This window comes from Trachypithecus francoisi, unplaced genomic scaffold (assembly GCF_009764315.1).
Source record: "Trachypithecus francoisi isolate TF-2019V2 unplaced genomic scaffold, Tfra_2.0 Lachesis_group5, whole genome shotgun sequence".
In the NCBI taxonomy this organism is placed as follows: domain Eukaryota; kingdom Metazoa; phylum Chordata; class Mammalia; order Primates; family Cercopithecidae; genus Trachypithecus; species Trachypithecus francoisi.
The window spans coordinates 144826654-144850237 of NW_022681470.1; the positions used below are offsets into that span (position 1 = coordinate 144826654).

At 52.9% G+C, this 23584-nt stretch overlaps 1 protein-coding gene and 1 long non-coding RNA gene across 4 annotated transcripts in view; one reads left to right on the plus strand and one right to left on the minus strand.

The window, feature by feature from the left end:
- Window positions 1-10693: 10693 nt before the first annotated feature.
- LOC117076532 lies at window positions 10694-13885 on the minus strand. The gene is made up of 3 exons (XR_004434400.1): window positions 13755-13885; window positions 11707-11803; window positions 10694-10879 (listed from the first exon to the last, which is right to left on the minus strand). It is a non-coding gene; the product is annotated as an uncharacterized LOC117076532 (long non-coding RNA).
- A 42-nt stretch (window positions 13886-13927) lies between these two features.
- Window positions 13928-23584, plus strand: part of PLIN3 (perilipin 3) — a 29217-nt gene continuing 19560 nt past the window's right edge. The window contains exons 1-4 of one of the 3 annotated variants that reach the window (XM_033200153.1): window positions 13928-14092; window positions 19974-20056; window positions 21979-22177; window positions 22334-22416. In XM_033200153.1, the coding sequence (XP_033056044.1) occupies window positions 19991-20056; window positions 21979-22177; window positions 22334-22416 (348 nt within the window). In that variant the 5' untranslated portion in view covers window positions 13928-14092; window positions 19974-19990. Of the gene's footprint in view, window positions 14093-14583; window positions 15029-19973; window positions 20057-21978; window positions 22178-22333; window positions 22417-23584 lie in introns of those variants that run through there. The other 2 variants (XM_033200154.1, XM_033200152.1) reach the window with 2 other exon arrangements.

The following is a 23584-nucleotide window of genomic DNA, read 5'->3' on the forward strand; positions in this document are numbered from 1 at the left end:
GTGGCTCGATCTTGGCTAACTGCAACCTCTGCCTCCCCAGTTCAAGCGATTCACCTGCTTATCCTCCTGAGTAGCTGGGATTACAGGCACCCGCCACCATGCCCAGCTAATTTTTGTATTTTTAGTAGAGATGGGGTTTTACCATTTCACCATATTGGCCATGCTGGTCTCGAACTCCTGATCTCATGATCCATCCGATTCTGCCTCCCAAAGTGCTGGGATTACAGGCATAAGTCACTGCACCCAGCATCTACTTCTTTTTAAAAGTTTCTTGTAGAGATGGGGACTTTCGATGTTGCCCAGGCTGGTCTTGAACTCATGGGATCCAGCAATCCTCCTGCCTCGGCCTCCCAAAGTATTGTGATTGTAGGCAAGAGCCACCACATTCAGTCAATTCATTTATATTTCTTCCTCTAAGCCAATGCTAGTGATCATGAAAGCCACAAATGTAATTTTATTTTATTATTATTTTTTTCAAATAGAGATGGGGGTCTCGCTGTGTTGTCCAGGCTGGTCTTGAACTCCTGACTTCAAGTGATGCTCCCATCTTGGCCTCCCAAAGTGCTGGGATTACAAGTGTGAGCCACAGCACCTGGCCACAAATGTAATTTTAAATTTCCTAGCCCAGGGGCAGTGGTTCATGCCTGTAATCCCAGCACTTTGGGAGGCCGAGGCAGGCAAATTACCTGAGGTCGGGAGTTCAGGACAGCCTGGCCAACATGATGAAACCCAGTCTCTACTAAAAATACAAAAATTAGCCAGGTGTGGTGGCACATGTCTGTAATCCCAGCTACTCGGGAGGCTGAGGCATGAGAATCGCTTGAATCCAGCTTGTGCAACAGAGCGAGACTCTGTCTCAAAAAAAAAAAAAAAAAAAAAGAAATGTTTGTTGGTTGAATAGTAACAATAGTGATCTAGGTCACATTTATTGGGCCCTTGCTTTAAGCATGACACTGTCTCAAGCCCATTACCTGCATCATCTCATGTAGCCCAGACGGCAACCCCTGAGGAAGATACCACTACCAATGCCCAGGAACTGAGGATCAGAGAGGTTCATTGATTTGCCTAAGGTCACACAGCAAACTCATTGCAGAGCCAGGACTTGAAACCAGTTCAAGCAAATTGGTGATGTGAACCACTGTGGACGCTCACTGCTTGCCTAAACTCTGACAGTTAGGCTGATATGAACGACCCCAGGATGGGAAATGTATGTATGTATGTATGTATTTTTAAGATGGAGTCTCACTCTGTCAACCAGGGTGGAGTGCAGTTGTGTGATTTCGGCTCACTGCAACCTCCACCTCCCAGGTTCAAGCGATTCTCCTGACTCGGCCTCCTGAGTAGATGGGATTATAGGTACGTGCCACCACGGCTGGCTAATTTTTGTATTTTTAGTAGAGGCAATGTTTCACCATGTTGGCCTGGCTGGTCCTGAACTCCTGACCTCAAATGATCTGCCTGCCCCGGCCTCCCAAAGTGCTGAGCTTATAGGCATGAGCCACCATCCCCGTCGTGAGCCACCGCGCATAACTCTACATTAGGAGTGGATTCTTTCTCTGTGGCGGGGCCATCCTGGGCACTGAAGGGTGCTGAGCAGCATCCCTGGCCTCCACCCACTCCATATCAGGAGCAACCCCCAGTTGTGACAACCACAAATGTCCCCAGACATCACCCCGTGTGCCCTGGAGGACAGACTCACCCCTGGTTGAGAGCTACCCTGTACAGTATACACTTGGAGGCCTCTGTGGAGTTAATAGATCTGATAGTAAATGCTATGCATGAGAATCCCAGTTCTGATGTTTATTTATTAATTATTATTATTATTATTTGCTTTGAGATGGAGTCTCACTCTGTCACCCAGAGTGGAGTGCAGTGGTACTATCATAGCTCACTTAACCTCAAGCTCCTGGGCTCAATCTACCCACCTCAGCCTCCCAAAGTGCTGGGATTATAAGCATGAGCCATCGCGCCCAGCCTCTGCTGTTTGTGGTGGTTGTTTTGAGATGGAGTCTTGCTGTTGCGGAGGCTGGAGTACAGTGGCGCAATCTCGGCTCACTGCAACCTCCACCCCTGCCCTGTGTTCAAGCGATTCTCGTGCCTCGGCCTCCCAAGTAGTTGGGGTTACAGGCACTCACCACCACACCTGGCTGATTTTTGTATTTTCAGTAGAGACAGGGTTTCGCTGTGTTGTCCAGGCGGGTCTCACACTCCTCTACCTCAGGTGATTCACCCGCCTAGGCCTCCTGAAGTGCTGGGATGACAGGCACCCGCCACTACATCTGGCCAATTTTTGTATTTTTAGTAGAGACGGGGTTTCACTGTGTTGTCCAGGCTGGTCTCACACTCCTGACCTCAGGTGATGCACCTGCCTCAGCCTCCGGAAGTGCTGGGATTACAGGCGTGAGCCACCACGCCTGGTGTCAACTGTTTATTTGCTGGATGACTTTGGGCCAGTTACTTGTTTCTGAGCCTCGGTTTCTCCATGTGTAAAAGGGGAATTCACTCCTAGCGCCTTCCTCCAGAAGACACCGGATTAAACCAGCCAATGCATATAAATGGCCTGAACCCAAGTCACCACTCACTCCGTAGGCACCACCATTACCCCAGTGGGACTCTTCTGGAAGATTCTGATCTGCTCTGCAGCACCGCCAGCGGGTCCCTGCCCCCTCCTCGCCAGCTGCCTCCCGCCTCCAGGCCCTAGACTCAGTGGACCACACAGGCGGGCGTTGAGGACACTTCCTGTGCAACAGCAGCGGTACCCGCCACGCCAGGTGGGCCAACGGGAGAATGCAGCTGGGGCCGCCCCACTTCCTGCCCCCATGGAGGGGCCTCTCATTCTCCCTGGCCCCCACTCCCAAAATAACCCTCCCCCGCCCCGGGAACCAAAGTCACCCACACCAGCTGCAGCCTCCCACTTGGGGGACGTGGGACAGGCAGGGGACTAGCAGCTGCCACCACCACGGTGCCTGCCCCGCCAGGAACGTCCACCCCCTGCTGCCACCACCTCCGGCATTCCAATCCCCAAAAGGGGAGGTGACCCGGCCTCCCTCATCGTCCGGGAAATATGAACTCCAAGGAAGCCGGGCCGGCGGGGTGGAGGGAACTCCTCGGCCACCTTAGTTGACCAGGGACCTTCCCTGACCCAAACCCCCAGGCCTGAGGTGCCCCCAGTTTTCACCTCGGGTGACTGTGTTGGGGAAAAGGGGCTGGTTGCCAGGACAACAGCCCCCCACCTCCCCCCGGGAACAAAGAGGCAGCTGGGAGAGCCAAGAACGGCCTGTTCTCTCCCCGCCAACGCGGCTGGCACATCCTGGCAGCTGGCACCAGGAGGGCTGTGCCCAGAGCCGCCAGGCCTGGCCACCCTGGACATGGCTTTCCAGGGAGGGGTTGGCTGGGGGGGGATGGCTGCGGCCCCAAGGAATGGAGTTGCACGGCCCCATGGGATCTGATTCCCAGGCAGCTGCCCCAGGCCTCCGTCCTTCCCGGACATGGACAAGGAATCTGCCTGACTGCCTGCAGGACTCGAGGGAGGCCCAGGAAGTCTTAAATGTCGGCTCAGAGCCGGACGGGCCGCCAGGGCCGGAGGGTGCAGGAGACAATGGCCAGGTGGAGGCCTGGCCTGTGGTCCCTCTGGACAGTCCACGGATGGGCATGTGAACCAGTAGGACACTCCTGGCCTAGGAGAGGGGACAGTGGGTCTCAGAGCTGCTCCCCTCCCCCACACCCGCCACCGCCTCGCAGGGGGCACCGGGCAGCTGGCGCCATGAGGGCCTGGGGGTGGGGACGGGCCAGGGCCTGCATGTTAAAAGACCCCTGGCTTCCTGCAGCGAGCCCAAATTGCCAGAGACAAAATCCTCTGCTTTCTCACCGTTGGGCCACAGCTGGTCAGGTGTCCACCCGGTCGCTGGAGCCACAGTGTGGCGGGGGGCAACGTGGACAAGGCCTGGCTGAGTTGCCAGGTTAATTACAAGACAGGCAGTTAAATGAATTATTGTTGTTGTTGTTATTTTTCATTATTGTTTTTGTTTTGAGACGGAGTTTCACTTTTGTTGACCAGGATGGAGTGCAATGGCGCGATCTCGGCTCACTGCAACCTCCACCTCCCGGGTTCAAGCGAGTCTCCTGCCTCAGTTTCCCGAGCACAGAGATTACAGGTGCATGTCACCACGTCCAGCTAATTTTTGTATTTTTAGTAGAGATGGGGTTTCACCATGTTGGTCAGGCTGCTCTCAAACTCCTGACCTCAGGTGATCCACCCCTCCCTCCCCTCGGCCTCCAAAGTGCTGGGATGACAGGTGTGAGCCATCGCGCCCAGCCATTATTTCTATTTTTTTTTTTTTTTTTTTTGAGACGGAGTCTCGCTTTGTCGCCCAGGCTGGAGTGCAGTGGCGCGATCTCGGCTCACTGCAAGCTCTGCCTCCCGGGTTTACGCCATTCTCCTGCCTCAGCCTCCGGAGTAGCTGGGACTACAGGCGCCCGCCATCTCGCCCGGCTAGTTTTTTGTATTTTTTAGTAGAGACGGGGTGTCACCGTGTAGACCAGGATGGTCTCGATCTCCTGACCTCGTGATCCACCCGTCTCGGCCTCCCAGAGTGCTGGGATTACAGGCTTGAGCCATCGCGCCCGGCCTATTTCTATTTTTTGAGACAGAGTCTCCTTCTGTCACCCAGGCTGGAGTGCGGTGGTGCGATCTTGGCCGACTGCAACCTCCGCCTCCCAGGTTCAAGGGATTCTCCTACCTTAGCCTCCCAAGTAGCCGGAATTACAAACGTACGCCACCACGCCTGGCGGCTAATTTTTGTATTTTTAGCAGAGACGGGGTTTCTCCATGTTGGCCAGGCTGGTCTCCAACTCCTGACCTCAAGTGATCTGCCCACCTCGGCCTCCCAAAATGCTGAGATTACAGGCTGAGATTTGGCCACTGTTCCTGGCCAAAACGAATTATTATTATTATTATTTTGAGACAAGGGCTTGCTCTGTCACCCAGGCTGGAGCACAGTGGTGCCATCATAGTTCACGGCAGCCCTGACCTCCTGGGCTCAAGCAATCTTCCTGCCTCTGTCTCCCAAAGCACTAGGATTACAGGTGTGAGCCACTAAACTCCATTAAATGAACTTTTTTTAGCATAGGTATGTCTCAAAATATTTGGAACATACTTGTGCTATAAATTATTCACATGGCCAGGCGTGGTGGCTCACCCCTATAATCCCAGCACTTTGGGAGGCCAAGGTGGAAGGATTACTTGAGCCCAGGAGTTTAAGACCAGCCTGGGCAACACGGTGGGACCCCCACCTGTATGAAAAATACAAAAATTAGCCAGATGTCGTGGCATGCACCTGTCCTCTCAGCTACTTGGGAGGCTGAGGTAGGAGGATTGCTTAAGTCTGGGATGTCGAGGCTGCAGTGAGCCCTGATTGCACCACTGCACTCCAGCCTGAGCAACAGAGCAAGACCCTGTCTCAAAAGAAAAAAAAAAAACCGGGTGCGGTGGCTCACGCCTGTAATCCCAGCACTTTGGGAGGCCGAGGCAGGCGGATCACGAGGTCAAAAGATCCAGACTATCCTGGCTAACACAGTGAAACCCTGTCTCTACTGAAAATACAAAAAAACTAGCCGGGCAAGGTGCCGGGTGCCTGTAGTCCCAGCTACTCAGGAGGCTGAGGCAGGAGAATGGCATGAACCCGGGAGGCGGAGCTTGCGGTGAGCCGAGATCGCACCACTGCACTCCAGCCTGGGTTCAGTGCGAGACTCCGTCTCAAAAAAAAAAAAAACACAAAAAAAACAAAAAACAAAAAAAAAAACATGTGGCTGAGATTTGCACTCGACCAGGTGTCCTGTATTTTTATTTGCTAACCCTGAAACCTTAGGACAGGGGTTCTGGAAGAGGCAAACTGAGTTCATCCTCATCCTTATCCCCCAACGTGCTCCTCTGCTGGGTCCCTGCCTCAAGGTTGGCCCTGCCCCCTGAACCCCGAACCCAAGGCCTGTGTCAGCCTCACCTGTCCACTTTCCATCTGCAGTCTCTCTCTCCTCTGCCCGCACCCCCTGCAGACCCTCCACGGACCATCACCTCCCACTGGCCCCTGCAGATTCCCCAGGCCCCTGCCAGTCCCTGCATCTCACAGGCCCCTTCCCCAGAGGCCTGATGAGGGCCCTCCCCTGCTCTGAATCCAACATTGCTGCCCATTGCTCCCAAGACAAAGACCAGGCCCTGGCCAGGCGCGGTGGCTGATGCCTGTAATCCCAGTACCGTGGGAGGTCAAGACGGGCAGATCACTTGAGGCCAGCAGTTCGAGACCAGCCTGGCCAACATGGTGAAACCCCGTCTCTACTAAAAATACAAAAATTGGCTGGGCATGTTGGCGGGCGCCTATAATTCCAGCTACTCAGGAGGCTAAGGCAGGAGAATCGCTTGAAACCAGGAAGTGAAGGTTGTAGTCAGCTGAGATCACGCCACCGCACTCCAGCTCAGATGACGGAGTGAGACTCTGTCTCAAATAAATAAATAGGCCAGGCGCGGTGGCTCAAGCCTGTAATCCCAGCACTTTGGGAGGCCGAGACGGGCGGATCACGAAGTCAGGAGATCGAGACCATCCTGGCTAACACGGTGAAACCTCGTCTCTACTAAAAATACAAAAAAAAAAACTAGCCAGGCGAGGTGGCGGGCGCCTGTAGTCCCAGCTACTCGGGAGGCTGAGGCAGGAGAATGGCGTAAGCCCGGGAGGTGGAGCTTGCAGTGAGCCGAGATCTGACCACTGCATTCCAGCCTGGGTGACAGAGTGAGACTCCGTCTCAAAATAAATAAATAAATAAAAAATAATAAATAAATAAATAAAACTTTAAAAAATTAGAATATAAAAATGAGCCGGGCGTGGTCACACGCACCTGTAATCCCAGCTACTCAGGAGGCTGAGACAGGAGAATCTCTTGAACCCAGGAGGCGGGGGCTACAGTGACCCAAGATGGCGCCATTGTACTCCAGCCTGGGTGACAGAGCTAGACTTCGTCTTAAAAAAAAGCAGGGGCCGGGAGCGGTGGCTCACGCCTGTAATCCCAGCACTTTGGGAGGCGGAGGGGGGCAGATAACAAGGTCAGGAGATCGAGACCAGCCTGGCCAATGAAGAGAAACTCTCTCTCTAATTTTTGTATTTTTAGTAGAGACTGGGATTCACCGTGTTAGCCAGGATGGTCTCGATCTCCTGAGCGCATGATCCGCCCGCCTCAGCCTCCCAAAGTGCTGGGATTACAGGCGTGAGCCACCACACCTGGTCAATTTTGTATTTTTAATAGAGAGAGGGGTTCTCTTCATTGGCCAGGCTGGTCTCGAACTCCTGACCTCAGGTGATCCACCCTGCTTGGCCTCCCAAAGTGCTGGGATTACAGGCCTGAGCCACCACAGCTGGCCCTAAGTCTTTTTTTTTTTTTTTTTGAGACAGAGTCTCGCTCTGTTGCCGAGGCTGGAGCGCAGTGGCATGAGCTTGGCTCACTGCAACCTCCGACTCCTGGATTCAAGCAATTCTCTTGTCTCAGCCTCCCGAGTAGCTGGGATTACAGACATGCGCCACCATGCCTGGCTAATTTTTTTTTTTTTTTTTGTACTTTTAGTAGAGACGGAGTTTCACCATATTGTTCAAGCTGGTCTCGAACTCCTAACCTCAGGTGATCCACACGCCTCAGCCTCCCAAAGTGCTGGGATTACAGGCGTGAGCCACCGCACCCGGCCAGGTCCCAAAAGTCTTAGTACAATCCTGCCATCCTGTGTCTGTCTCCAGGGCTGCCCAGCACAGTGTGGCACACAGCAGGTGCTTAATAATTGTTTGTTGAATGACTGCATATCCAGTGAATTGCTGACCTGGCTCACACTCAATAGGACATGCTTGAAAACGGATGGATGGAGGGAAGGAAGGGTCAGAGGAGAGACAGGGAACACCTGTGCCAGGCAGGACCACCCCCCCCCCCCCACCATGTGGGACCAGCAGTGCCACCTTGTGGCAATATGGTCACCGCTGTTCCCCTACTCTCAGTAAGAAAGAACTAGGAGTCCTAGAATTGGGAGGGGGTGGAGAGGGAAGGAAAGAAAAGAAAGAGTAGAAAATGTCAAAAACAAAGACCTTCTGGGCACAGTGGCTCATGCCTGTATTCCCAGCACTTTGGGAGGCAGAGGCGGGCGGATCACCTGAGGTCAGGAGTTTGAGACCAGCCTGGCCCTCATGGCAAAACCCTGTCTCTACTAAAAATACAAAAATTAGCCAGGTGTGGTGGCGCATACCTGTAATTCCAGCTACTTGGGAGGCTGAGGCAGGAGAATTGCTTGAACCCGGGAGGCAGAGGTTGCAGTGAACCGAGATCACACCATTGCACTCCAGCCTAGGCAACACAGTGAGACTCTGTCTCAAAAAAAATAATAGGCCGGGTGCCGTGGCTCATGCCTATAATCTCTCACTTTGAGAGGCTGAGGCGGGTGGATCATGAGGTCAGAAGATCAAGACCATCATGACTAATAGGGTGAAACCCCATTTCTGCTAAAAATAAAAAAAAAAAGGCCGGGCGCGGTGGCTCAAGCCTGTAATCCCAGCACTTTGGGAGGCCGAGACGGGCGGATCACGAGGTCAGGAGATCGAGACCATCCTGGCTAACACGGTGAAACCCCGTCTCTACTAAAAATACAAAAAAAAACTAGCTGGGCGAGGTGGCGGGCGCCTGTAGTCCCAGCTGCTCGGGAGGCTGAGGCAGGAGAATGGCGTGAACCCGGGAGGCGGAGCTTGCAGTGAGCTGAGATCCGGCCACTGCACTCCAGTCCGGGCGACAGAGCGAGACACCACCTCAAAAAAAATTAAAAAAAAATAAAAAAAATAAAAATAAAAATAAAAAAATAAAAAAAAATTTAGCCGGGTGTGGTCACTGGCTACTCGGGAGGCTGAGGCAGGAGAATGGCATGAACCCGGGAGGTGGAGCTTCCAGTGAGCCAAGACTGCGCCACTGCACTCCAGCCTGGGCAACAGAGCGAGACTCCAACTCAAAAAATAATAACGATAATAAGTAAATAAATAAATAGTGCCAGGCGCGGTGATTCACGCCTATAATCCCAACACTTTGGAAGGCTGAGGCGGGTGGATCTCGAAGTCAAGGAGTTCAAGATCTGCCTGGCCAACATGATGAAACTCCACCTCTACTAAAAATTCAAAAAATTAGCCGGGCGTTGTGGTGGGCGCCTGTAATCCAAGCTACTCGGGAGGCTGAGACAGAGAATTGCGGGAACCCGGGAGGTGGAGCTTGCAGTGAGCCGAGATTGTGCCACTGCACTCCAGCCTGGGCGACAGAGCGAGACTCCGTCTCAAAAATAAATAAATAAATAAAAATTAAAAGAAAATGAGAATCAGGCTGCTGAATAATGTAATGAAATAGCCCAGAAAACAGCAGCTATCTCATTTTCGTTTTTGATACAGGGTCTTGCTCTATTACCCAGGCTGGAGTGCAGTGGTGCGATCTTGGCTCACTGCAACCTCCACCCCTCCAGTCTCAAGCGATCCTTCCACCTCAGTCTGTGGAGAAGCTGGGATTACAGGCACGGGTCACCATACCCGGCTAATTTTTTTTTTTTTATATACTTTAAGTTCTAGGGTACAGCACAACGTGCAGGTTTGTTACGTATGTATACTTGTGCCATGTTGGTGTGCTGCACCCATTAACTCATCATTTACATTAGGTATTAATGCTATTCTTCCACCCTCCCCCCACCCTACGACAGGCCCCAGTGTGTGATGTTCCCCACCCTGTGTCCAACTGTTCTCATTGTTCAATTCCCACCTATGAGTGAGAACATGCAGTGTTTGATTTTCTGTCCTTATGATAGTTTGCTGAGAAGGATGGTTTCCAGCTGCATCCATGTCACTGCAAAGGACGCAAACTCATCCTTTTTTATGGCTGCATAGTATTCCATGGTGTATATGTGCCACATTTTCTTAATCCAGTCTGTCATTGATGGACATTTGGGTTGGTTCCAAGTCTTTGCTATTGTGAATAGTGCTGCAATAAACGTATGTGTGCGTGTGTCTTTATAGCAGTATGATTTATAATCCTTTGGGTATATACCCAGTAATGGGATGACTGGGTCAAATGGTATTTCTAGTTCTAGATCCGTGAGGAATCGCCACACTGTCTTCCACAATGGTTGAACTAGTTTACAGTCCCACCAACAGTGTAAAAGTGTTCTTATTTCTCCACATCCTCTCCAGCACTTGTTGTTTCCTGACTTTTTAATGATCGTCATTCTAACTGGTGTGAGATGGTATCTCATTGTATACCAGGCTAATTTTTGCATTTTTGGTAGAGACAGGATTTCGCCATATTGGCCAGGTTGGTCTTGAACTCCTGAGCTCAAGTGATCTATCCACCTTGGCTTCCCAAAGTGCTGGGATTACAGGAGTGAGCCACCTTGCCCAGCCAACTGTAGCTATTTCTTTCTTTTTTTCTTTTTTCTTTTTTTTTTTTTGAGATGGAGTTTCACTCTTGTTGCCCAGGCTGGAGTGCAATGGTGCATTCTCGGCTCACTGCAACCTCCGCCTCCCGGGTTCAAGTGATTCTCCTGCCTCAGCCTCCCGAGTAGCTGGGATTACAGGCATGTGCCACCACACCCGGCTAATTTTGTATTTTTAGTAGGGATGGGGTTTCTCCATGTTGGTCAGGCTGGTCTCAAACTCTGGACCTCAGGTGATCCACCCACCTCGGCTTCTCAAAGTGCTGGGATTATAGGTGTGGGCCACCGCGCCCGGCCCACAGTAGCTATTTCTTACCTCTCACCCTGGGGCTGTGGGAGGCCAGGCAGGGACTTCTGAGAAGACATTGCTCTCAAGAAAAACCGAAAGCCTGGGAGATGACTCTGTCTCAAACAAACAAACAAAAAAAGACTGGGCAACAGAGTGAGACTCTGTCTCAAAAAAAAAAAAAAAAAGGGCGTGGGGCAAAATCACCACGGGTCATCCCCTAGACCAGAGTTATTTTGTTACTCAAGGCCACCAAGAAGCTGAGGGTTACCAGGCAAATCTCCCACTGACCTTGAATCTTGGATGAGTCACTTCCCCTCTCTGAGCCATCCCTGCCCTCCCCTCCTCCCTCCCTCTTACTCACTCCACTCCAGCCACAGGGGCCTCCTTGCTGTTCTAAGTGCTGGGTGCAGTCCTGCCTCAGGGCCTTTGCACAGACTGTGCCTGCTGCCAGGAATGCTGCTCCCCCTAACTGGACATGGTTCCCTCCTGACCTCTCTCTCTTCTCTTCTTGGATGTCACTCAGAAAGGCCTCCTCTGACCTCCCTACTAAAAATTGCAGCCCCACCGGGTGCGGTGGCTCACGCCTGTAATCCAGCACCTTGGGATGCCAGGGCTGGTGGATCACGTGAGGTCAGGAGTTCAAGACCAGCCTGGCCAACATGGTGAAGCCCTGTCTCTACCAAAAAAAAAATACAAAAATTGGCCAGGCATGGTGGCACAGGCCTGTAATCCCAGCCACTTGGGAGGTCGAGGCATGAGAATTGCTGAACCTGGGAGGCGGAGGTTGTAGTGAGCCGAGATCGTGCCACTGCACTCCAGCCTGGGTGACAGAGTGAGACGCCGTCTCAAAAACAAAAAACAAGAACAAAAACCCTGCAGCCCCCACATTCATCTTTTCCTTTGCTGTCCTACCACGTGACCCATTGTAAAGTTCACTCACTTATCTTGTTCCTTGTTCGTCTCTCCCACTGGTTAGTGAGTGTCACGAGGGCTGGAATTCTTATCTGTTTAGCTCACCGCTGTTTCCAATGCAAGGACTCCATAAATATGGTTGAATGAGTGAATGAGAAGGAAAAAGTCTGTTACAAACATCATGGAATGGGGTCTCAGATTCACTTGAGAATCTCATTAGCTGCCTGAAGTTACTTTTTAAACATTCAGGTCAAGTGCGGTGTCTCACACTTGTAATCCCAGCACTTTAGGAGGCCAAGGCAGGTGGATCACTTGAGGCCAGGAGTTTGAGACCAGCCTGGCCAACATGATGAGTCCTCATCTCTACTAAAAATACAAAAATTAGCCGGGTGTGGTGGCACGTGCCTGTAATCCCAGTTACTTGGGAGGCTGAGGCAGGAGAACCGCTTGAACCCGGGAGGTAGAGGTTGTAGTGAGTCGAGATCGCACCATTGCACTCCAGCCTGGGCGACAGAGCAAGACTCTGTCTCAAAAAAAAAAAAAATTTTAAACATTTAGCTTCTCACTGTGCATTATCCACATGGTGCTTTTGGCTACAGTGTTGGATGACACACAATTCTAGAACACTCTCAACATTGCAGAAAGTTCTATTGGACAGTGCTAGCATAGACCCTGTCCTCACCCACCCCCCAGAAAAATGCAGTCATAGACACCCAATTTTTCCCATGTTCTTTCTAAAGCTACCAGAAGCTTCATTCTATTCAAATAATTTAGCAGAAGTGGCAAACCGGTGGCCCCTGGGCTGGACGCAGCCCCTGTTGTTCCCTAACAGGCAGGACATGTCTACGGCTTGAACTTCCTGCGGATCTGTGACTCCCCAGGTGGGTCTCCCACAGGGCACTGCTCTCCCCTGCCCCTCTGAGCAGAGCATCACTGCCACCTCCTCAGCAGAAATATTCACCTCCTCCTTGGCCCCTAGGGCCATCTGAGATTGAGACCTTGATTTATACACCAAGAAGATAAAGAATTTGTGTGGTGGAGAGGGGCGGGGTAAAATCCAGGTGGAGGCAGCTTCAGGAAGAGGTTGATCCAGCAGTCACAGAGCCTGGAACCTGACGGCTGCATTGCCCTGGCTGACCCTCTCCAGGCCTCAGTTTCCTCCTCTACAAAACAGGGATGATAAAAAGTCAATATAGTGGCCGGGCGCGGTGGCTCAAGCCTGTAATCCCAGCACTTTGGGAGGCCGAGACGGGCGGATCACGAAGTCAGGAGATCGAGACCATCCTGGCTAACACGGTGAAACCCCGTCTCTACTAAAAATACAAAAACTAGCCGGGCGAGGTGGCCGGCGCCTGTAGTCCCAGCTACTCGGGAGGCTGAGGCAGGAGAATGGCGTAAACCCGGGAGGCGGAGCTTGCAGTGAGCTGAGATCTGGCCACTGCACTCCAGTCCGGTTGACAGAGCGAGACTCCGCCTCAGAAAAAAAAAAAAAAAAAAAAAAAAGTCAATATAGTGCTGGGAGGTCTGATGCTGGGCAGGTCGGGCTGGAGGCTGGACGAGTTCCCTGTGGTGGTTCAAGTCACTCATATAGCTGGGTTGGGCCGGGCGCGGTGGCTCACACCTGTGATCCCAGCACGTTGGGAGGCCCAGGCGGGCAGATCCCTTGAGGTCAGGAGTTCAAGACCAGCCTGGCCAACATGGTGAAACCCTGTCTCTACCAAAAATACAAATATTAGCCGGGCCTGGTGGCACGTGTCTGTAATCCCAGCTACTCAGGAGGCTGAGGCAGGAGAATCGCTTGAACCCAGGAGGTGGAGGCTGCAGTGAGCCAAGGTCGTGCCACTGCACTCCAGGCTTAATGATAGAGCGAGACTGCGTCTCAAAAAAAAAAAAAAAGTGTGTGTGTATATATATACAGCTGGGTTGGAGCCCATGGTGGAGTGCCTGGCCCCTGACGCGCTGGCGAGAGTCACCCTGCAACTCTCCCGGGATTCTAGCAGCCTCAGTTTGGCCATAGGGGAAATGGGCGACCTAGGGAATCCCAGCACCCGTGCGGCGCCCCCTGATCACACTCACCTCCCAGGGCCAACTTCATAGGGTCCCCAGCTGCGGAGCGGGGGTCCCGTGACTGGGACAGTCGTGGTCCAGCAGTGCCCCCTCCCCTTCAGGGCGCGGAGTCCTTCCCGGACTTCTTAAGTGACTTGGCGACGGGCGGGGCCTAGTGGAGGCGGGGTAGGGAGGAGAGGGGCGGGCCTGGCGCGGCCACTTCCTCAACCTGATTGGTCCTCTCGCCCGTCACTCCGGTGCGCCCCCAACCCACCGCGCAGTAAAAGCCAGCCCCGCCCCGGCCCTGACGGTTTCCAAGCTGGTCTGGAAGCGGCCGCTACTGTGCTTGGGACGTCGCGTTAACCGCGGTGAGTGGCGGGGGCCCCTCAGTTGAGCTGGGGGGCGGTGTCCACCGAGTCCTGGGGCACCCCAGGGGCGGAGGGGTCGGGGAGGGCCTTTCTCGCGGTGGGATTTGCTGGACTCTGAGGCCTGGGGAGGGGTCTTCAGCCCAGGCTGGTCACCCCTCCCCCCAGAAAAATCCAACTTCTGCAATGAAGCTTGAACTTTGAAACCCTCTTCTCACTTCCTGGGACTTTTGAGGGGCGAAAGAGCCCCCTAGAAGGGGTGATATTGAGGGAGGTGGGCTAAATACCGCCCCCGCCAGGTTTTCTCTAAATTTTGATCAGTTTGCTTGCTTTTGGAAACGCAATTTGCAGGCAAGTTTCCTCCTAGGGGCAGAAACTTCGCCCTCCCTTCCGGGGTCTTCAGAGACACCCCCCGCCACCGTAAAGCCGCCTCCCCTACAGATGGATTTGCCACGGGCGTTGGAAGGCGGGTTGCCCCGGCTCCTGGCGCCCCCAACTGCTTCTGGGGAGGTCTTGGGCAAATCCTGCCGTTTCCCTCGGGTGGGCGTGGCGGCGAGATGCCTTAAAAGTAGGAAGGCCTACCCCTTAACTGCTTTGGGGTTCTTGTCCTGGCTGGGCCTAGCAGTGGGACCTGGGGCTCTTGGAATTTTTGAAGTCCAGTCTTAGCATGCCCTGAAGTTGCTGGATGACTGGGTCTTGCCTGGAACTCCCCTTCTGGAGCCAGCGGCAAGGCAGGTCACTGACCCCCAAGGGTTTCATAGGACGTTGACATCTGCAGTGGCCACCCTTGCTTTAACCAGTTTCAGAAAGTCATGGTGGACAGAGGGGACGGAAGGAAGCTGCCTGAGTCCTAAGTGGGACTTGGGAATCTGTCGAGGCCAGGACTTGGATGCCTGCCTACCTGGCCGCCTGCCCAGGTGAGCTCAGGCTCCGAAGGAGGTGAGAAGAATAGATTTAGGCAGTGATCACTGAGAGGTAGGTATATCTCCTCACCTGACTTCCCAGTTGGGGGACTTTTGTACCTAGCAGGAAGCTGGTTCCTGGCTGGCTGTACCCCTTTGTCCGTGGAAGCCAGAGTGCGGTGAGATGGTTTATGGAGCACTTACTATGTGCCAGGCATGGAGCTGAGCTTCCCCGGAGCAGTGTCTCCTCCAGTCCACAGGGACTCCAGGCTCTTGTGAAACTTATACCCATTTCACAGATGTGGCAAGCAAGGCTCCTAGGAAATACTGCCTGCCCAAACTCCTATTCCTAGTGAGTTGCCAAACTGGGATTAGAACCCACTCTGGTCTGGGCACGATGAGTCCCGCCTGTAATCTCAGCACTTTGGGAGGCTGAGGTGGGCGGATCATTTGCAGTCAGGAGTTCGAGAATAGCCTGGTCAACATGGTGAAACCCCACCTCTACTAAAAATATGAAAATTAGCCGGACCTGGTGGCAGGCACCTGTAATCCCAGATAATCTGGAGGCTGAGGCGGGAGAATCCCTTGAACCTGGGAGACGGAGGTTACAGTGAGCCGAGATCGCGCCACTGCACTCCAGCCTGGTGACAGAGCAAGACTCCATCTCAAAAAAAAAACCAAAAACAAAAACAAAAAGAGAACCCAATCTGGACTCCAGATCCAGTGCTCGCAAAACGTCATTTTGCTGAGTTCAGCTTAGAGGACATCGAAGCAAGGCCACCAGGAGGCGGGGCCTCATTCCTCTGGGAAAAGATGCTCAGAGTCAAGGCCACAGGTTCTTTTCTTTTCTTTTTCTTTTCTTTTTTTTTTTTGAGGCGGAGTCTCACTCTGTTGCCCGGACTGGAGTGCAGTGGCCGGATCTCAGCTCACTGCAAGCTCCGCCTCCCGGGTTTACGCCATTCTCCTGCCTCGGCCTCCTGAGTAGCTGGGACTACAGGCGCCCGCCATCTCGCCCGGCTAGTTTTTGTATTTTTAGTAGAGACGGGGTTTCACCGTGTTGGCCAGGATGGTCTCGATCTCCTGACCTCGTGATCCACCTGTCTCGGCCTCCCAAAGTGCTGGGATTACAGGCTTGAGCCACCGCGCCCGGCCAAGGCCACAGGTTCTTAGGCTCATACCAGAATTCCCCAAGAAAGCAGCCCATAAGGCAGGCATGACCTTTAGCCACATTTTTTTTTGAGATGGAGTCTTCCTCTGTCACCCAGGCTGGAGTGCAGTGGTGCGGTCTTGGCTCACTGCAACCTCTGCCTCCCAGGTTCAAGCAATTCTCCTGCCTCAGCCTCCCAGGTAGCTGGTACCTGCCAAGTAGCTGGTGCCTGCCACCATACCCACACCTAATTTTTGTAATTTTGTATGTAATTTTGTATATTTAGAGACAGGGTTTCACTATGTTGGCCAGGCTGGTCTCGAACTCCTGACCTAGTGATCCACTCGCCTCAGCCTCCCAAAGTGCTGGGATTACAGGCCCGTGCCCGACCCTTTATCCTCATATTACAGGTGAGATGACCCTTCTCTGGAAGGGGAAGGTGCCTTGCTCCAGGAAGCACAGCATAGGTGGAGCTGGGACTCCTGGCTTTCCTCTGAGAACCTCATCTGATGATGGTGTCCCTGCTTCATCTCACTTGTCCAGGAAAACGGAGTTGTGGCTTCATCTCACTTGCATAGACTCACCTGGGGAGCCCTGTCCTCCCCATACCCCTGACCTGGGCTTCATAGCTCTGCAGTGCAGGCAGGCATGTTATCTCACTTTCAAAAAAAAAGCCTACATTTTGGGTGCGGTGGCTCACGCCTGTAATTCTAGCAGTTTGGGAGGCCAAGGTGGGCAGATCCCTCGAGCTCAGGAGTTCAAGACTAACCTGGGCAATATGGCGAAACCCCATCTCTACTAAAAAAAAAAAAAAAAAAACCAAAAAACACGGCTGAGTGTGGTGGCTCACGCCTGTAATCCCCACAAGGTCAGGCGCTCAAGACCAGCCTGACCAACATAGTGAAACCCCATCTCTACTAAAACTACAAAAAATTAGCCGGACGCGGTGGTGCATGCCTGTAATCCCAGCTACTTGGGGGGCTGGGGCAGGAGAATCGCTTGAACGTGGGAGGTGGAGGTTGCAGTGAGCTGAAATCACGCCACTGCACTCCAGCCTGGGCGACAGAGCAAGACTCCCTGTCAAAACACCACACACACACACACACACACACACACACACATTAGCCAGGTGTGATGGTGCATGCCTGTAGTCCCAGCTACTTACAGGATCAAGGTGGGAGAATCTCTTGAGCATAGGAGGCAGAGGTTGCAGTGAGCCGAGATCGCACCACTACACTGCAGCCTGGGTGACAGAGCGGAAATCCTCTCAAAACAGAAGAAAAAAGTTTGCCCTATTTAACACATTTTATCCCTTGACTAGATCTTTGTCCATATCATGTCCGTTACATTTAGTCTTTTGTCTTTTGTTTTCTTTCTTTCTTTCTTTTTTTTTTTTTTTTGAGATAGAGTCTTGCTCTGTCACCCAGGCTGGAGTGTACTGGTGAGATATCAGGTCACTACAACCTCCACCTCCTGGGTTCAAGTGATTCTCCTGCCTCAGCCTCCTGAGTAGCTGGGATAACTAAACATGGAGGTGTGCACCTCCACACCTGGCTAGTTTTTGTATTTTTAGTAGAGACAGGGTTTCGCCATGTTGGCCAGGCTGGTCTCCACCTCCTGACCTCAGGTGATCCTCCCGCGTCGGCCTACCGAAGTGCTGGGATTACAGGTGTGAGCCACCACATCCAGCCCATGTCAGTTACATTTAAATCTCATTCTTTTTTTTTTTTTTTTTTTTTTTTTTTGAGACAGAGTTTCATTCTTGTTGCCCATGCTAGAGTGCAGTGGTGCAATCTTGGCTCACTGCACCGTCCGCTTCCCAGATTCAAGCAATTCTTCTGCCTCAGCCTCCCGAGTAGCTGAGATTACAGGCATTTGCCACCACACCTGTCTAATTTTGTATTTTTAGTAGAGATGGGATTTCTCCATGTTGGTCAGGCTGGTCTTGAACGCCTCACCTCAGGTGATCCACCTGCCTCGGCCTCCCAAAGTGCTGGGATTACAGGCATGAGCCACCATGCCCGGCCTTTAAATCTCATTCTTTAGCCACTGCATTGGGATACACTTGTTTCTGTTTTTGTTTTTGTTTTTTGAAACGGAGTCTCACTCTGTTGCCCAGGCCAGAGTGCAGTGGCACGATCTCAGCTCACTGCAATCTCTGCCTCCCGGGTTCAAGCAATTCTCCTAACTCACCCTCCTGAGTAGCTGGGAGTACAGGTGCCCACCACCACGCCTGGCTAATGTTTATATTTTTAGCAGAGACAGGGTTTCACCATGTTGGTCAGGCTGGTCTCAAACTCCTGATCTCAGGTGATCCGCCCGCCTCGGCCTCCCAAAGTGCTGGGATTCCAGGCGCGAGCCGCTGTGTCTGGCCACATTTGTTGTTTTCTTATTCCCCTTTCGCTCGGCATCCAGGTTGTTTCCAGTGTCATGTTGTGGCCAGTAAGTCCACACAGCGCTGCCCTTGCGGAAACACAGGTGTGGGATCTTCCCCGAAGTGAGGTTTCTGGGTCAAGGGGAAGATGGCTCTTGGAACTTGACAGCTATTGGCAAATTGTCCTCTACAGAGGTTTTAGGTCATACCTGGCTTCCTGGAGTACAGGTGAGCCCTGGAAGGGACTGTTTCCAAGCCTTGCTTCCCGATGTGTATCCCAGGGACCAGCTGTATCAACACCGCCTGGGAGCCTTTTAGAAATGCAGGGGCAGGGCCGGGCACGGTGGCTCACGCCTGTCATCCCAGCACTTTGGGAGTCCGAAGCAAGAGGATTGTTTGAGACCAGGAATTCAAGACCATCCTGGGCAACATAGCAAGATACCATCGGCCGGGCACAATGGCTCATGCCCGTAATCCCAGCACTTTGGGAGGCCGAGACGGGTGGATCACGAGGTCGGGAGATCGAGACCATCCTGGCTAATATGGTGAAACCCCATCTCTACTAAAAAATACAAAAAGTTGGCCAGGTGTGGTGGCAGGCACCTGTAGTCCCAGCTACTCAGGAGGCTGAGGCAGGGGAATTGCTTGAACCTGGGAGGTGGAGGTTGCAATGAGCTGGGATCGTGCTACTGCACTGCAGCCTGGTGACAGAGCAAGACTCTGTCTCAGAAAAAAAAAAAAAAAAACCATCTCTACCCAAAAAGAAAAAATTAACTAGGTGTGGTGGTGTGTGCCTATAGTCCTAGTTACTTGGGAGGCTGAGGCAGGAGGATCCCTTAAGGCCAGGAGTTGGAGGCTGCAGTGAGCTGTGATTGCACCACTGCACTCCAGCCTGGGTGACAGAAAAAGACCCTGTCTTTAATGAAAAAAAAAAGAAAGGGTCGGGTGTGGTGGCTCACACCTGTAATCCCAGCACTTTGGGGGGTCAAGGTGGGTGGAATACGAGGTCAGGAGTTTGAGACCAGCCAGGCCGATATGGTGAAACCCCGTCTCTACTAAAAATACAAAAATTAGCCAGGCATAGTGGTGGCCGCCTGTAGTCCCAGCTACTCGGGAGGCTGAGGCAGGAGAATGGCTTGAAACCGGGAGGCGGAGGTTGCAGTGAGCCCAGATTGCCCCACTGTGCTCCACCATGGGCGACAGAGTGAGACTGTCTCCAAAGAAAAGAAAGAAAGAAAAAAGAAATGGGGGGCCAGGTGAGCCCTATCCCGAAGCTTTAGAATCAGCACTTGCTGTTGAACAAAGTCCAGAGGTCACTCTTGTGCCTGCTAAGGACTGAAAGGCATGGCTGTAAGTCGTGGGCAGGTATGAACCCTGTCTTCCAGCTGCAGCGTGGGCCTGGAATTTTTTCCTGGAAGGTGGGGCCAGGCAGGCTGTACCTGACTGTTCCTCTCTCCACAGTGTCTGTTGCAGAGACCATGTCTGCCAACGGGGCAGAGGCTGATGGCAGCACCCAGGTGACAGCGGAAGAACCGGTACAGCAGGTGAGGAAGGGCCAGGACCAGGGACTGCCCCGACCCTGTGATTCCTGTGCAACAAGGCTTCCCACACCAGGGTGCCCTGGCAGGGAGCCAGGGATATGCCGGCAGCCCACGGAGCCAGAGAGATTTATTCCTCGGTGGGGTACAGACCACTCACTGGTGTCCCCAGTTCGGGGGGGGGAATCTCAAAGGCCCTTGGAGGGCCTGAGGGGTCAGGGTTCTGTCTGAAACTATCTGCCCTCCACAACCCCTAAGCCAAATCTTCCTCACCTCTGAAGTTTCTGTCAGGGACCTCCTAGGAAGCTAGCTTCTATTCCAGATCTCTCATCCTCAGGTTATCTTATTTTATATATATAGTTTTTGAGATGGAGTCTTGCTCTGTCTCCCAGCCTGGAGTGCACTGGTGACATCTCGGCTCACTGCAACCTCTGCCTCCCGGATTCAAACGATTCTCCTGCCTCAGCCTCCCGAGTAGCTGGGGTAACAGGCATGCGCCACCATACCAGGCTAATTTTTGTATTTCTAATAGAGACGGAGTTTCACCATGTTGGCCAGGCTAGTCTCGAACTCCTGACCCAAAGTGACCAGCCCGCCTCGATCTCCCAAAGTGCTTGGATTACAGGCGTGAGCCACTGCACCTGGCCTCAAAGATAATTAAAATTAAAAAATCAAGTGGTGCGCTGGATGTGACCCATGGGCTATATAGTCTGCAGCCCCAGTTTAGACCCTAACTGCCATGAGAATGGGACTCTTGTCCCTTATCACCACCTGGCGTATCGCTGGAATAAAGTGCAGGCTCACATAACTAGGCTGTGTTAAAGGAAGCACGCAGGCCGAGCGCAGTGGCTCACGCCTGTCATCCCAGCACTTTGAGAGGCTGAGGTGGGCGAATCATGAGGTCAGGAGTTCAAGACCAGCCTGGCTGCTGGGCGCGGTGGCTCAAGCCTGTAATCCCAGCACTTTGGGAGGCCGAGATGGGCGGATCACAAGGTCAGGAGATCGAGACCATCCTGGCTAACAAGGTGAAACCCTGTCTCTACTAAAAAATACAAAAAACTAGCCGGGCGAGGTGGTGGGCGTCTATAGTCCCAGCTACTCGGGAGGCTGAGGCAGGAGAATGGCGTAAACCCGGGAGGCAGAACTTGCAGTGAGCCGAGATCCGGCCACTGCACTCCAGCCTGGGCGACAGAGCGAGACTCCGTCTCAAAAAAAAAAAAAAAAAAAAAAGACCAGCCTGGCCAACATGGTGAAACCCCATCTCTACTAAAAATACAAAAAAATTAGGCCGGGCGTGGTGGCTCACGCCTGTAATCCCAGCACTTTGGGAGGCCGAGACGGGCGGATCACGAGGTCAGGAGATCGAGACCATCCTGGCTAACACGGTGAAACCCCGTCTCTACTAAAAATACAAAAACTAGCCGGGCGAGGTGGCGGCGCCTGTAGTCCCAGCTACTCGGGAGGCTGAGGCAGGAGAATGGCGTGAACCCGGGAGGCGGAGCTTGCAGTGAGCTGAGGTCTGGCCACTGCACTCCAGCCTGGGTGACAGAGCGAGACTCCGTCTCAAAAAAAAAAAAAAAAAAAAATTAGCTGGGCGTGGTGGCGCCTGTAATCCCAGCTACTCAGGAGGACGAGGCAGGAGAATCGCTTGAACCCAGGAGGGGCAGGTTGCAGTGAGCCGAGATCGCGCCAGTACACTCCAGCCCGGGTAACAGTGCAAGACTCCGTTTCAAAAAAAAAAAAAAAAAGGAAGCATGTGGCAAAACCCCAAGGTTCCTCACTTGTGCAACCGCCTGGACGTAAAGTGTGGGTAAACTGAGCCGTTTCACTGGCCAGGAGTGACAGCAAAACTGCAGGGCACCCTAAGTTTCCAGATGAGCCCCCCATCCTCCCCTGCCCAGTTTGCCTGAGCCACTTCTCTCCCGTAGCCCAGTGTGGTGGACCGCGTGGCCAGCATGCCTCTCATCAGCTCTACCTGTGACATGGTGTCCGCAGCCTATGCCTCCACCAAGGAGAGCTACCCTCATGTCAAGACCGTCTGCGACGCAGCAGAGAAGGGAGTGAGGTCCCTCACGGCGGCCGCTGTCAGCGGGGCTCAGCCAATCCTCTCCAAGCTGGAGCCCCAGAGTGGGTGAAGTCCCACGGGGCACTGAATCCCCCTCCTGGCTGTTTCCCTGGGTGGGGAGTAGGGGGGTCTACCCAGCTCTTGGTGCTGTCCCCCGAACAATTATGAGATGACCGTCCACCAGTCACATTTGCGTCTTACTTAATTTCTTTTGGCAGTTGCATCAGCCAGCGAATACGCCCACAGGGGGCTGGACAAGTTGGAGGAGAACCTCCCCATCCTGCAGCAGCCCACGGAGAAGGTAACGATGTCCGCCTTCGGGGGCTCTGCCGAGACGGGGACCTACCTGGGTATGGAGTGCGCTAGTCCCAGCTTAACTAGACAGGCTTGATGGCATCCTCTCTGCTCCCTCTCCTATAGGTTCCCATCCCCACCCCGAATCCACTCCCCACAGGGCAGCTGGAGGGATAATTGCAAAGCCAGACAGATTACAGGTGCCCGCCACCATGCCCGGCTAGTTTTTGTCTTTTTAATAGAGCTGGAGTTTCACCATGTTGGCCAGGCTGGTCTCGAACTCCTGACCTCAGGTGATCCACCCACCTCGGCGTCCCAAAGTGCTGGGATCACAGGATGAGCCACAGTGCCCGGCCTACTTGTTTCTATAATAAAGTTTTATTGGCACACAGCCATGCCCATTTATTTACATGTTGTCTACGACTGCTTTCACCCTACAATGGCAACGTTGAGTAGTCGTGACACAGACTGTGACCCACAGTACTGAAAGTCTTAGTTATGTGGCCCTTTACACAGAATGTTGACATACCCATAACTGTTTTATTAGTCAGAAAAGGTTGGAGGCAGGAAAGTCAAAACATCGAAACATCATGTTCCTGGCCAGGCGCGGTGGCTCATGCCTGTAATCCCACCACTTTGGGAGGCCAAGGCGGGCGAATCACCTGAGGTTGGGAGTTCGAGCCTGACCAACATGGAGAAACCCTATCCCTACTAAAAATACAAAAATTAGCCAGGTGTGGTGGTGGGTGCCTGTAATCCCAGCTACTTGGGAGGCTGAGGCAGGAGAATCGCTTGAACCCAGAGGCAGAGGTTACGGTGATCCAAGATCGCGCCATTGCACTCTAGCCTGGGCAACAAGAGTGAAACTCTGTCTCAAAAAAAACAAAAACAAAAACAAAAACAATACACCATGTTCTGGCCAGGTGCGGTGAGCATGCCTATAATCCCAGTACTTTGGGAGGCTGAAGTGGGTGGATCACAAGGTCAGGAGATAGAGACCATCCTGGAAAACACAGTGAAACCCCATCTCTACTAAAACTACAAAAAAAAAAAAAAAAATTAGCTGGGCATGGTGTCAGGTGCCTGTAGTCCTAGTTACTCCAGAGGCTGAGGCAAGAGAATCGCTTGAACCCGGGAGGCAGAGGTTGCAGTGAGCCAAGATTGCGCCACTACAC